Genomic DNA, 16246 nt, shown 5'->3' on the forward strand with positions numbered 1-16246 from the left:
TTTATTTTGTACAACTGTTGTCGAGTGATAACGGCCCGGACGTACGCGGTTAACGACTAACGCGATTAACGACTCAAATCTGTGACCACGGGCCACCCGACCGCCGCCGCCGCCGCCGCCACACTGCCGCAGCCGACCAGCACTGTCTCGCCGACGACGCACACGGTACACCTGCAACTCATCAAGTTTCCGAGGCGTCTTGTGTATCGGTAAGTGAACCTTAAAACCCGCTGGCCGCTTGTGTCCGACCGATCGATCGCCTCGCAACAGTGCGATTCGTCCGGTCCGAATAACCGTGTCCGCCTTTAGTCCAATTCCATGTGGCCCGGTTTATGCCCGAAACTCGGCGGCCGTTTTTGATCTTTTGATCCGTTTCCCGGTAGCCGCTTTGAGTCCAATTCCATGAGACCCGCTTTGCATCCAAATCCCAGTGGTTGATTTAGATCCGATTCCTGGTACCCGTTTTTTATCCGATTTCCTTAAGCTGCCTCTCGTCTTTTTCCCTACCTTACCCGTTGTTTGAAACGGACCTCGAGAATTCATTGCTAGCTCGCAATCTGTGGGTATCAGTCATCAGTAATCACTGGTGTTGTCGGGTATGAGATATTAACATTCCGTACTTTCGGAACGTGGTTTGCAGATTAGCCACTCCAACCTATGTTCGTATAGGAAACAATGGACCAACCGTCTGCACCGTCGTTCGACCCTGCGTTACTCGACATGGAGAACATGACCTCCGATAAGTGGTATGCACTTATATACACCAGAATAGTACAACAGGAAGATGTAATTAAATCCATTGAATATTTTTTATGTTTTTTTTATCAATATCTGTTTTCTAATTGAATAATTTGCAGATTTTTGTTGGTGATTTCAAAAAGAAAGTAGTCGAAATCATGAACATGTGCATGAACAAGCCTAATGCAACATTAGAAAGTATACAACAAGATATTACAAACACAATCAATGAGTAAGTAATGTAATTAGGATAAAAATATAGGATTAAAAATTTAAAATAAAGGTTCTCATAAATAGTTCATACTGTAGCCAAAATAACTAAAATTATATAAACACAGTTAGTTTTTACAGACATTTTAAATTCAAATTTGGAACAAATTACATATTAAAACTAAGAATAACAGTTTTAGTAAATTTGTTGTAATTTAAAAATATTATTCGTGCATATATAAAACTTTTAGAATATAATATTGTATAGATTAAATCAAATTAGTTTGGCAAAAACAAATATAACTTACTGTTGTACCTAATAATAGTTTTTGCTCAGAATCGTTTTTTTGTAAACAATGTATTTATATAATTAAATTAAAATTCTACACCATTCATTACAGTGACCTAATGTACAGCTGAGAAACTTCCACTTACCCGCTTTTTTTTTTTTATATATATATATTGACTTAGAACATGTATAATCTTGGTTTTTTGTTTTTTTTATTATAAAGTTTTCCTGAAAAAGTCATCTAAACTTAGTGTTTGTACAGTATTTTTTTTTTTTGGAATTTCTGACAAATGATAATATAATAAAATTCTTTACAAAAAATAACAAAGATAAATGATACATAGAATTGGGGTAGTAAATAATGATAATTTATAATAAATGTGGTTCATATGATAAAGTAAATACCGGGGTTAAATTACATAATAATTAAAAAATAAAAAATAAAATATAATATTATTTAATTATTTATTTTTTTGCACTACAGTTAAACAAAGATAATATGATTAATATTTCATCACAATGTCAAAAATAAATTTGTTAATTAAATTAAAAAAAAAAAAAAAAAAATGACAAAAAAATAGCCAACAATATGTATTATATGTATTATGATTGATGTTTTATTTACCATAAATATAAAATTCTTCTTGATTATAGTAAATATTATTAATATGCATATATTTTTTAGATCGCAATTTGAATTCGAACACCAAAAGTTTATTGATGGTATAGTTGGAGGTACTTATGAATACCTTTGCCAGTTCATTATTAAAAATTCAATGGAAAATATTAAAAGAACTCAATGTGCTTTAAATTGTTTTTCATTAACAAATAATTTAAGTAAGTACTATACTATTATTTGCCTAATGGTTTAAATAAATATAATATACATTTTGCTTATAAGTGCCGAGCCACAATTCATTCTAGTTTTTTTAATTTTATAAATAAGTACTTGGAATAACAATCACATAAATAGTTTTCCATTAATTTAAAAAAAAATTGATGAAATTATTTACTTCAATATTCATGGAAATTGATACACATTAAATTGATCTTAAACTTAAAAATATAATAAATCACACTAAAATGTCTTTCCACTTGAATATATTCAATTCAAAATATATATTTGTTTTCCATTAACATTAATATTTTTGCAACGAGCTTTTGAATATTGCAGTTGTTGTGTCGTGTCAACTGTAGTATTATGCCTACTTATATTATTATTAAATATTCATGAAAGTAAAATCAATATTTGATAGAATATATCAATTTTAAATACATCTATAGAAGGTATAGCGCTGTTATTTTGGGTTTATAATGACATATTAATATTTAATATTTGCCTTGAACACTTGAACACATATACTTAAAACCTTTCCACTTTAACAAAAATAAATACTGCTTCCATTCCTTTGAAATAGGGAAATAATAATAACTTTAATAATTATTTATAAATTTTATATTTTGAATCTGTTTCAGATTATGGTGCAATAAAATCGTACTGTAATGATAATATGTTGTTACAAGGATCTTCTAAATTGACTCAAATCCAATGTGAACCAGAATCAAACAATAATACAACTGATTCAGATAAAGCAATTCAATCATTTATGTTGAACAGTAATCCTGCAAATGATGCAAATTCGATGTTAAATATTAAAAATAACTCCAATAATAAAATGGAAACCACATCATTTAATAACTATAGGTCAACATTACAAATAAACAACTTGACTGTAGATTGTACAAATGGTTTACCATTGCTAAATAATATTCACACTGATGATAATGTGAATTCTCCTCATTCATCATCAATTATCGACGACGATGAAAAAACTACAGAAGCTATAATATCATTAGCTATGAAAATACAACAAACAAGTTTTAGTTTTGATGATGAATTTGAAGCTGTTGACATTAATGTTAGCAATGTGTGTACCACTAATGAAATTCAAACAACCAAGTGTCTTGCAGAACAAAATGGAGACCAAAATACAGATCCGCTTAAGCTGGAGGAAGAATATAAAATTCATAACAGTTTGAAACTTTTAGAAAGTTTGGTTAATATTGAACATGATAAATTGGAAGTTCAAAAAAGTTTGAAAACAGAAAATGAAACAGAACCAAGTATTGAGACAAATGATAAAATGCGATTCAAAAATTCTAAAAAAACAAATATCAGGAAGAAGAAAAGTCGAAAATTGCAAGAAAATATAAATAATGAAGAAGAATGGTTGCCAAGTTGCGATAAACAAAATCGTTCTTCTAAAAATAAAACTAAAACCAATAAACGTAAAAGCCATGTACATAAAGCATCGAAAAAAAATAAAAAAGTGGAAGTAAAAAATACTGTGAACAATTTATCTACAAGTAACTCGAGTTGCTCTATTAAAATTCAAAATGATGAAGATATTTCATTGGCATTGAAAGGCCCTAGTTACACCAAAAAGCCTGAGACAATAGTTTCTACTGTCAAAAATACTAAATCATTGGATACTACCAGTTCTGTAGGAACTCAACTGGCACTTCATAATACAAATTACTGTTTACCAACTAATGAATTTAAAGGATTTTCAGATAATATTGAAAGTATACCACATGATGAAAAAAAAAATGATCTTGCAGTTGCTATTAATAACTCAAATGCGTTATTTATAAAAACTACTACTGTTGCTTCCACTAGCGGTTCTAATGAAAAATATGACAATATTAAAAATAAATCATCATCTGGTCTCTTGGGTTCAGTAATGAAAACTTCAGATTATAAAAAACTATATGAAAAAGACCGTAAAAGTTTATTCAGCCCTGATGTTGTCATTATTAAAAATGTACCATTAAAACCTTCGAAAGATTTTTCAAATGACCTACACATCAAAAAAGAAGATCAAGGTAAAAAGCCAAAATCTAAAATACATAAGAAAGAAAGTAATAACAAAACTTCTGATAAAAAGAGAAAATTAAGCAAACCTAAAGTAAAGAGTACTAATAGTAGTTCTAAAATGACACATAATTCAAAATCTAAGCCAAATAATGCATTGACATCATTAGTACAGAAATTGTCATATATAAGGTCCAATAATAAATGTAAGAGACTTAAAGTCACTAATCCTGAAGGCGAAGCTAAGACTAATGCTGTTAATAATACAAACAATGAGTCTAATACATATATATCAGAAAACAAAGTTTCCGATAATATTGACACTTTAGAACTTCATGCGTTGGATAGAACAAACTTTTTGGAAAATAATGAGTTTGGGGAAGGTACTTCAAGACAACAATTGAACGGAGTGAATGTTTTGGAAAATAAAGAGTCTAATAAGGATACTTTGAAACTAGAAGGTATGCCTGAATGGTTAAGAATGAAATGTGAGCGTTATAATATTAAACCTTTATGGATTGTTATTAATCCAAACACTACATATTAAATTTCATATTATTTTTCATTGGTGCGATCAGAATATTTTCGTAGGGAATTTATAGATAGTAAAATAAGTAATGTATACTTTTTCATTAATTTTGCTACGGTATATATATATTTTTCAATGTATTTATAGAAAACAAATACACACATAAAAAAATCTATCAGAAAATATTCTGCCTTGTACCATGTCCCTATAAATGTTACGGGCAATGTGAAATACTGGGCAATGTGAGCCACAATGGTTTTTTTTTACCAACTAACGAATATTTTAAAACAATTATAATAATAATAATAATTGTTAAATAATATTGACGGAATTAAAACAATAATTAATTATATTCATATATCATATTAATATTACGAATTTTGATAAAATAACAAAAAAAAAATATCTTTCACTAAAATATAGGTATTTTAAAATGTTTATAGTGAGATAATATATATTTTAATATAATTATTACTTGACACAATCACTCCGAGAACACAATTGAGATCCTTTCGTGCTCTATCTACATCAGGAATTTTTACTCTAACTGACTCCCCAACATTTCCTTAGCAAAATCGTTTTTCGGACATATCTGTCATTTTTTTGGCTTGAATTTTCAGATTATTTAATAACTTTCCTGTTTTGGTTAATTAATGTTTGTCTTGTTATTCAATTATTTGATCTTCATCATCTTCTTCTTCTACTTCTACTTCATTATGTTCGTTGTCGTTAGAAAGGATCTGTATTGACTCTAAGGCAACCTGAAGTTCTTCGGTTTTTAATTTTGAAATCATGTACGCAGGAAGTAATGAAGACGTTAAACCAATTTTAGGGGGTGTACCAAACATTGCTTCATATGGTGAATGTTTTGTACCATTCCAATATGGCCATATCCATATAGGAAATCTATGATTCTTAAATAGGCAGTACGATAGAGAACAAAAACAAGTTTATACAGTGTTTCCAAAATTTCATAGTTTATAATTGTTTTAAAATATTCGTTATATGATAAGATTTAATAAAATTAATAATGATTGTTTAAAAAAATAAAAAATTCCTTATTATTATTATAATTGTTTTAAAATATTCGTTTATGTTAGTTGGTAAAAAAAAACATTGTGGCTCACATTGCCCGTAACATATACATTTACATATGTTTTAAATGATGAACAAAACAAATCATAAATTGGTAGTTATTTAAAATGATACTTGTTTGTTATCGCCTAGCCACTGATTCCTATAAAATTTATAACACCACCACCTTATGCAGTGCTGCAACTACGCCAATTTGAGCCTTTGTGTAAAAGACGTTGATGTTCTTTAATCTAAAATGTTGATATTCATTATCGATATAATGTTAGGTGCCAGAGCAATGAATTTAATATGTTACATCAGGCCCAACCCTAACTTGCTGGCCACAATCGAAATTCATATTTATACTGCGGGTCGAATATACTTCACAGTTTTTTTGTGTGCCGCACAGCGTCTGGGCAATAACAAACCTTTAAGACTCAGTAGATTCCATTTTTACAAAAATGTACTGTGGATTGGAATATTTTTAAAAATATTTTACATTCTATTTTATATAATATAATTGATGAAAATGTTTTTAATTTACTTTAAAATTAAGTTTATTAAACCTTTTTTTTTAGATTACTACTAATTAATTTAGTTCATAATTGTAACTTACTATTGATGTGTAAACCTAGTTTTAATAATTTTATATAACTTTTTTTAGTAAATAATAATACAATATGCATATTGTGTAGTACAAATATATAATAAATTTAAATGATAAGTAAGACAATGGTATTAGGTGCTTAGAATCCAAATTATGTTCAGTGCATTGGTATAATAAAATAAAATTTTATTTTCATCTCAAAATACTACATGTTAGGATACAACTAATCAGGATTCAGATACAACTATTAAGAGGACGCTACATAGCCATTTGTGGTCTCCATCTTACAAGTGCGTTACATAGCAAATGTGTGGACAACAGATCACGCTTAACTCAATTGGTTGAAAAATTAGAGTGACTCAACTTATAATAAAAACATCATCTGTGTTTGTATGTTGGTTTTTTACAATAGTTCAATTTTTTAACAAGTTATGCGTATATAATATTATAACGTAAATTAAAAATGCTCATAATTCACTTAAAAAATGAATAATCGTAAAAAACCAACATACAAACACAGATAATGAACTTACCATCATGTTTCATAATAGGTCGATTAACTCTTATGCTTAAACTAACGGAGCTAAACGTGATCTTTTGAGCATAAATTTGCTATGTTATGTAATAGTTTAATAGTTTCTGGAGTGAAAAATTATAAAAATATTTATTATTAATTGGAATTTTTTTTTAATATAAGCTTATTTATTTTTTAGAAAACTATGTTTGCTATATAAATCACATTAATTAATTTTGATCTGAGTTAACAAGTTATCAATTTTCTAGTTTATTATAGATTATTTGTTAAATATAAATGATAGGTAACTATCATTTTTACATTGAATTATATTATTATATATTGTTTTTACAACATTAATTTTTATTATTTTACATAATATATTTTTTAAACATTATAAATTAAAATATGTAACTGTTCAAAATAATCAATTATTTAAGTTTAAACTTTTAACTTTTTCATATACCATACGTTTAGTAATCGTAATAATTAAAATATTCTTAAACCAACAAAAATTAATTTTAAATTTCAAATTTTTTTTTTGTTACTAGTTACGGATAAATTCAGGTTCCAAGCCCTTTTGACATCTCGTGATAATGTTTATGATAAAACTATGCATCAGGGATAATTGGTTCTAACACTAATAACTGTTATATTATGTATGTTAACATATATAACTAATTAAAATACCTATGTCATGATTATTATTTTATTTTATTTAAATTTATTATTGATTTTAAGTTTTTAATATTTTAATTTTATTTGTGTCAAGTTTTTATAGTTTCTATGTTATAAAATGTATTCTTATTGTTATTGCTTCAATAACATTTTATTATTATAGTTTTTTTTTTACTTTTTTGAATAAATCTGTAGTGAATTCGATAAATACAAATATATTTGTTAACAGATTTCTATGTATCAAAGAAATATTATGTATTATTATTGAGTTCCATGTAAAAGTTAAATATCTAAATACAGCTTTATATACGTCAATTATATTTTGTAAGCAATTTCTCTATATGAAATATGGAATATATTGTTAAGCAAATATAAAAACCAAAATAACTTTTCAGAACATCCATCAAGTACAATCATACATTTTTTCTAAATGATTATGTACAATGATACATAAAATATGAATCTAATAAAAATATTTCCTGGTTATTACTTTGAGTGAGTTATCATCAAAATTTAATGCATAATTATTTTATGTATGCATTTTATTGTTATGATAAAAACAATATTAGATGTTTTAAAAATTTGTATGAAAATAATTACATTTTTTAGTATAAATATAAGTGTATAGTTAGATTTCAGGGCTGTAAAAGTAAAATAATTTTAATAAAAGTAATACAATGCCAATATGTGGTAATTATTGTATCAATATTTAATATATTAGATTACGTTTACTACATTTATGTGATTTCAATATTCAAAATGTAGGAATAGTTTAAATGGCAGAATCCTTTTTTCCATAAATTTGCAATCATTCAATATTTTATTGTAATTATTTATGTGAAAAATTAATCATGTTATAATATGTTATTTACTATTTTTGTTATTATTGATTCAATCCACCAATGAAATAAACTAATAAATTAAGACGCTATAATTTTTGTTATTTGTTAACAATATTTAATTTAATGTTTTTTTTTTTTAATGGATTTTTAATATGATTTTTGTGAAGTGAGAGTTAGAAATGTGAATTATACTCAAAGACTGTTGAGAATTATCATTATGATTCATTGTTTCATATTTACATTATATTATATGATGTTGTCCTAAACTGTAAATATTTTACATTATTATAAAATGTTTGATTATTGAGTGGTGTAACAATTATCATTGTTTGTTGTATTATGTTTAATGTTATGTCTTTGTATCAATTATGTTAATGAAAAAACTATATCATACTAAAAATATATTATATTATTTTAATTTTAACAAAGAACGTGTTGAAATATATTATGTGTAGTAAACACTTTTTTTAATTACTTATAATAGTAACCTTTAATTCAGTACAAACTAATGAGATTATTCTCTATAAAACATTACTATAATATAATATAATAATATGTAATAAGTATAATATGTATTTTATTTTTCATATACTTAAACGATATATGAGTATGTATATATGAAAATTGTTTTATTATAATAAAATGAACATAGATTACCTAGTGTTGTTTATATTGTAAAGTGAATAGTGCTTAATATGTATAAAAACGGTTTTTATTAATATTGTTAAACCTTAGGTAATTGCGTTCTGGTTGTTGGAAGCACCATATTTATTTTATGATTTAGTCCTAATTGCTAAAAATCTAACAAATGTAGGCTTGCTTGCTTACTTACTATTAGATTTTAATTATATAAAGGGATTTTAGTTTATCTGCCTCTTTTGTAGGTTATTGCGTGAATCAATTTTTGATACTCAAATTAGTATTGAGTTATAATTTAACAATTCAAGATAATTTATTAATCATAATTAACAACATCTAGTACTTGACCACACTCGTAAGAACAATAAATCGAATATACCTTAAGACGATATAATAGGCATTTGTTGTCTACGCCTCACAAGTGCGTAACAGCGATCATGTTAAGCTTCGTTACTAAGAATTAGAGTGAATTGACCTATTATGAAAATGAAACTTGCTTGATATTCAGAACATTGTCTATGGCTGTATGTGAGTTTTTACTATAATTCAGTTTTTAAGTGAGTTATGAGCATTTTTAATTTATTCTATATTATGTACCCAAAACTTGCTAAAAAAAATTAGCAAGTCTCCTAGTCTCTGGTCATCTAATGTTGTATAATTATAATATAATATTATTATTGTCTTAATAAACGATGTTACATAGGGGCCAAGCCATGTGCCAACAGTTCCCTTGTGATGATGCCACAAGGAAAAAAAATGGTATGTACCCCGTGCTCTGTCGTCACTGGCATTCTCTTGACCGGCCATACTCCGGTAGAGGGTAAACTCGGTCCGAAACATAGGCAGAAATCCGTTAAAATGACAGGGGGGGGCTTCGATCCTACATAACTAAAAAAGGAGGGAGCTTGACGGACTTTTGTGGGCTAAGCCCCCCCACCGATTTTTGCCAATTGGTTCGAAACTCTCGTATCCAGCGCCACGGTCGTGGCCCGAGCTAAGTAAAAACAAGTATAGAGGCGGCACGACAGTGTATAATATTATTATCTCGAAGCAGGAGTTGTCCATATTTTGAACAGTGTACATATTGATGTTTTTTAACCGGACCTAACTAATTATCTACTGAATAAATTAATACCTAATAAAATTGAAAAAATCAGAAAAATTGTGCAGATGATCCTTTTGCAAAAATCATCGAAATCGTACCGTTAGAAATTAAGTCATTAAAGGAAACGTGTAGTGATGGGCACAATCGAATAGTTGACACTATCGAATAGTATTCGATAGTTTTAATAAACCATCGAATATCTATTCGAATGTTTTTAACATAACCGATTAGTAGTTTTTAATAGAAACTATCGAATAGTTCGGTGGACTATTAATAGCCTAAGTGGTTCTCGTTTGCGTGAAACGGCTCTTAATTTTTTTATTATGTGGTACGTTTGTATTGTTTTTAATACAGAGATGACCACATAAGTATCTTTATCGGCAAACGGGTCGCTGCTCTATTGTATTTTTTAGACTTTTGACTGACGGCGGTATCGCATTCTTATTTGTTAAGATTAACTAGTGGTGAATATTCCAGCTGTTCTGGTTATTTAATTTGTTTTCGAGTTTAAAACGATCTTATCATAGGTCTATGGGCAACCAGTACTATATATTCGATAAAGTATTCGAATAGGTTATAGATGACTATCGAATAATTCGATAGTGACTATTCGATAGTTCCCATCAGTAGAAACGTGCAAACTTTTTAATGAGAAATGTTGTGTCGTGCTGACCAGTTCTCCCCTTATTTCGTGTACGCGACGCATTTCATTATAACTAGCGGTGTAGTAGTAGGGCGTATATGCGGGTATACGGCGTATAACGACTTCTCCAGTTTTTGGTTGATGCGTATACTTATAATATAATTTGTGATACGCAGGTATACGGGTATGCTATATAGCTATAAATCTATAATATAAACAGTATTAACGAATAACCAATAATACCAAACATATTTCCTTGTTATCACGTTCATTAGGAACGGTTATTATTTTTACATTTTACACATCTATTATTAACTTCATTGCATGGATCTATATTTATTATATGTATATAAATTATACATCTAAAATTATAAGCTTATCGATAACGATCGCCGACGCCGAGATGCACGATCACATGCATTACTGAAAATAATTTTGTCAATAAGTATTATTTCGTGTACACTGTATCACACAATTACATAAATATAACAATTGATCTACAAAAAATGATTTTTTCATTTATTTTTAATTACTCAAAGTTGTGATACCTAATTTATATACTACCGAGTATACTTTTAAGATTTAAATATTAATAAATATTTAGGTTTTTTAACTTAAAAAGAAGTGGGGAGAGGGGGGTTAAGAAATTAGTATAAAATTTAAATGTATAATAATATATATTTTAGGAGTATGATTGTAAGCCATATAGAGGCTCAATTGTGGTAAGTGTATGTAATTATAAATATAAAATTAATAATAACGTAGTATATATGGGGGGTGTGGGGGGCGTTGCCCCCCACGTTTACATACAAGCACATTAAAGCGTATACTCAGTAAAAAAATTACGACTATATCACTGATTATAACTATTTCACGACTTCACGTATTTATTATTTGTATCATTTCGTTATTGACTAGGTATCGCTTCATTAATTAATCACTCTATGTACCTTAAATTTGTTATATTTTATTTAATGTAATTTGTTTTCAAAAACTTCAGGAAAACATAAAAAAATAAATTAAGGAAAAACGGGAATTTTCACGCATAATCAATTTTTGATAAAATCAATATTGTTTTTTTTGATAGGTACCTATAATAAGTTAAAAAAAAAATTAACCGCCGATACATGAAATGTTCACTAATACTTTATATATAAATTTTCTATAAACCATAACATTTTCAAAGCATTTTGACTCTTTTTAAGATACATAATATAGGCATATTATAAGACATTTTTTAAAAATTATTGTAGATAAAAAATTTTTTCGTTCTGTCAAAATACTTTAAAATTTAATTCTAAGTTCCTCATAAGATTTTGTTGGTGGAAATAAAAAAAAAAAATTGAGCGTAATTCCACAATAATTTTATATGAGTGTCCAAAGTTAAAACGTTGACACATTTTGCAAATTATTTTGAATTAGAAATTCATAAAAAATGTTCTACACTTCTACTTATATTTAAGATTTGAAAAACTAATACAAAGATTCCTCATAAGTTTTCCTATCTTTAAAAAAAGACACTTCCCATCATAGTGACCCCTCTAGACACCTACTGTACAGCAGAGCGGTACCCATTTGCCCAACTTTTTTTTAATTTTCTGTAAACGGGGTTTTTATAATATTCTGCAACTTCCCCGAATATTTTTGAGCACTTTCCGGTATTTTGATCCCTATTTAGTAGTATTTTTTATACTAGTACTTATTTATAATCAATCATTGCTAATATATACTTAAATATTTTTAAATATAGAAAAAAAAACGATATCAATTATAAAGTAGGTACCTTTATGCAGCGCCGGCGGGAGGTTTTGCGGGGCCCAGGGCAGATTTTTCATAGGCCCTATAAAAAATTAAGGGGAAAAAATACATTTTTTTCTATTTTACATAACCCCTAAAAAATATTTTATTTTTTATGTACACAATTAAACAAAGTATTAAACGTACACTTTTGAATGTGGATTTATTTTTTAAAACTACAAATATTATTTTGCTTATGCACTATTAGATACATTTTTCATATTAAAATAAAATATGTACTGATCAAATATTAAGATACAATAAATACAAGTTACCTACACAAAAATTAAAAAAAATATCAACATTTTAACATTCAGTATAAATTCCTATATCCTCTGACAAATCTTAAGCAGTTGTTTTTGCAGATTTAAAACCAGTATTTCTATAGTTATTTAAAAACGATAGTAGCCCACTTAACATACTAGCTGAAATATCTAAATCCATGTTCGGGCTCTGAAGACTTTTGCTTATTGTATTAACTTCTACTAAGATATCATACCAAATAATTATGCTTAGAATAAACTCGTACATATTTATATACGCTGAAAATATTCGTCAATCGTTATCGTAAATTTAAAACAACAATCGCATTTCTGTTTTCTATCGAAATTGTAATTGAATGTTCATAAAATTATTCGTAATATAATAATTGGTTACATTTTTTTTTTTTTGATGTGCACTTCATTACAAACCCACGAGCCACCACTACAGACGGGACTTATATTTTTAATATTAAAAACAAACTAATTGAATTGGATTAAAAATTATTATATGCCATTTTAGGCGCGGGGCCCCTAAAATGGCGGGGCCCTTTGCAGCTGCCCCTTCTGCCCCGCCTTTCCGCCGGCGCTGCCTTTATGATATCGATTGAATATTTTCGGTCGTAGAATAAATGCGTATGTAGTATGATAAATGATTAGGTGTCGGTATGTCTGTATTTCATAATCGGTTAGGTATCAAAATAAATTAAAATGTAAATTTTTATTTGATTTAAATTTTGTAACGAAAAAAAGTAATCGTAGTGACAGATTTTTTTCAGCTTATTACATAATTTATTAAAACCAAGAGAATCTGTAAGAAATGGTAAAAAACATCTCGGCCATTAAAATTGTTTGTTCCGATTTCGGGTTCCGTATGTTTGATTTGAGGTACCAAATCTATATCTTTTCCATATAATTGTAGTTCATGACTTACTGTAGGTAAACACTTATTTATACAATTTTATTTACTCTATAAGGTGTGATTGTATTATTTATAGACAAGACAATAAGCTGGTGCCTATTGGATGTTTAACCATTGAGTATTGTTTGATTACGAAAAATAACGAAATATAATATTATCATAAGACTTTGAGAGTAGCACTTCATTTGTATATAGACTTGTATGTACAGGTATATGTTATATGTAGGTACTCATGCAAAATGTAATTCGAAATAGATTAAAAATAAATTAAAAGCAGTACCTAATGTAATATTTCTTATAAGATTAGATATAAGATTATCAGCAATTTCAAATAGATAGGTAATAGGTAAGGTACTTCGCCAAACATTTGGGTGTTTTTTTAAAATAATTGTCAGAGCTAATAGGTATTTTCTATTATTTAAAAATAATATAATTTATAATATATGATAATATAATACATAATATTTTATATAATAAAATCAATGGTAATACTTATCTTATTTTAGAATGTATTGGGAAATATAATGATAATAGGTAGGTCTCGGAAGTTGTAAGAGTTGCATATTATTCTATATTATGCTCTCGAATTTCAAGCAAATCAACAAAGCTGGGCAAGTTAACGATTTTTTTTAACTCGTGAAGTTAATTTATTTAAAAAAAATGTGAAGTTAAGTTAAAAATTACACATTTTTTTCGTTAACTAGTTAAATTAAAGTTTAACTTTGAAAAAAAAGTAACTTAACTTAGTTTAAAACTTATGAAGTTATCATTTTCTAATTTGCAAAAATAAAAAATTCTAGACACATAATATGGTTCATTAAATAGTTTTTCTTTACGCTCAAGAAATTACAGGGGAAATTTAAAATGATAAATCAAAGTAAAAATCTCATTGAAAAATGTGCATTATTCTTTGGACAAAAATTAACTTAATTTAGAGACTTTTGAATAAAATTAACTTCAAGTTAACACATTATTCTTAAAAAAAGTTACTTATTAAGTAAAAAGTTAATTTGAAAAATAAGTAACTCAACGATTTAGCTTAATTTTGACTTTTAACTCGTTAATGCCAAGCATGCCAAGCCTACAAATCAAGTTGGAAATCTGTGCTATACAATATGGTAAGTTTAAAAATCGAAAATTCAAAATGCATTTATGCATATTTCGTCAATTTTAAGGGAAAAGTGCATATCTCTTGATTTTCATACGCATATATAATATTTTTTGAAAAACATTTATTTTTCTATATTTTATATTTCTATTAGTGCAAATTAATAACAATATAAAATGCTTTTTTTTTTTTGGAATTTTGATGAATATTTATTAAATTTTTTTCGTATATTTAACATATTTACACGTATATTTTTTATTTTTTAGCTCCTATATTTCTAAGCTCTAATGGTAATATACTAAAATTGGTAGTTCAATGTTCTTGAATGTATGCGTTCGTTTATATAGGTACTCGTTTATCGTGTTATTCACTATGAACATCACTCACTGTTGTAAATATATGTAATATCAAAAAATAGAACGTGAACATGATAGAAATTCATATTTTTAAGGAACTTGTACGATTTTCAGGTCCAACAAATGAAATTGTTTTATACATTTTTTTAATATTTTTTTATTTTTTCGGTGATGATATTTGATATAATATTTATTTTGTAAGTGTATTTTATTTTATAGTTTATTTTATTGTAATTACTAATTGTATAGGCATGTCTTTATAATATAAGGTTTAATTGATATATGAAATCGGTACTTACATAAAAAAACAACACAATATTGAAAAATGATTTATATTTTAAACATTACTCAACGTCTTATTTAAAGATTTATAAAATAATTATTTGAAATCAATAATATTAAATCATTATTGTATACGAAAAACGATGCTGGGCGTTAATGGTCTATCAGCTTATAATACTAATATATTATGTATTATTTAAAATAATACAAATTATACCGGGTATAGAAAATGATAAAATATAAATAGGTATAGTGTCTAGGGTTATTCGTTTTTGAATTACAAAAAAAAAAACGAAAATCGTTCGATGAGAATTTGTTAATTTAGGGATCTTAAGATCATTACCCTCATACAAAAATAATTTGACCCCTTCTGGTTAACTTTATTTTTTGTTATGGCCTTATGGGTAGATAATTTCCAAATTTTCGCGATTTTGAAGAATTTTATCTAAATCCTAACATTAAACGCTCAAAATAAACTATTGTGCATTTACTCAGCTTAATTTTTGTAATTACACAAATAACAACTTATGAGAAACCTTGTTTTTAATTTTAAATTTTCATGATTGAGCAAAAAAAAATTATCAAAAAAAATTAAATAAAAACTAATAAAAATCGAAAATATCTTATGCCTATAAATATCTTAAAAGGAGTAAAAATATTTTGAAAATGTTATCATAATATACAAAAATTGCTTGTATAAATATTTGGTGAAAATTTCAAGTATCTACGGACCTATGGTTATTCATTTTTGAGTAATGCCAAAAAAATAAAATGTTTA

General features: G+C 26.9%; 1 protein-coding gene across 1 annotated transcript; it reads left to right on the forward strand.

The window, feature by feature from the left end:
* The first annotated feature begins 5 nt into the window (after positions 1–5).
* On the forward strand, positions 6–8856 carry LOC132937158 (putative uncharacterized protein DDB_G0286901). The gene is made up of 5 exons (XM_061003987.1): positions 6–209; positions 641–786; positions 858–970; positions 1923–2074; positions 2714–8856. The coding sequence occupies exons 2-5, from the start codon at positions 676–678 to the stop codon at positions 4657–4659; spliced, it is 2322 nt and encodes a 773-aa protein (XP_060859970.1). The 5' UTR covers positions 6–209; positions 641–675; the 3' UTR covers positions 4660–8856.
* The last annotated feature ends 7390 nt before the right edge of the window (positions 8857–16246 follow it).

The sequence above is a fragment of the Metopolophium dirhodum genome, chromosome 1 (assembly GCF_019925205.1).
Source record: "Metopolophium dirhodum isolate CAU chromosome 1, ASM1992520v1, whole genome shotgun sequence".
Taxonomy (NCBI): Eukaryota; Metazoa; Arthropoda; class Insecta; order Hemiptera; family Aphididae; genus Metopolophium; species Metopolophium dirhodum.

Coding starts and splice junctions, on each gene's coding strand:
- LOC132937158 (XM_061003987.1), top strand. CDS start 676: ATGGACCAACCGTCTGCACCGTCGTTCGACCCTGCGTTACTCGACATG. Junction 787..857: donor GAATAGTACAACAGGAAGAT/GTAATTAAATCC, acceptor AATAATTTGCAG/ATTTTTGTTGGTGATTTCAA. Junction 2,075..2,713: donor TTCATTAACAAATAATTTAA/GTAAGTACTATA, acceptor AATCTGTTTCAG/ATTATGGTGCAATAAAATCG.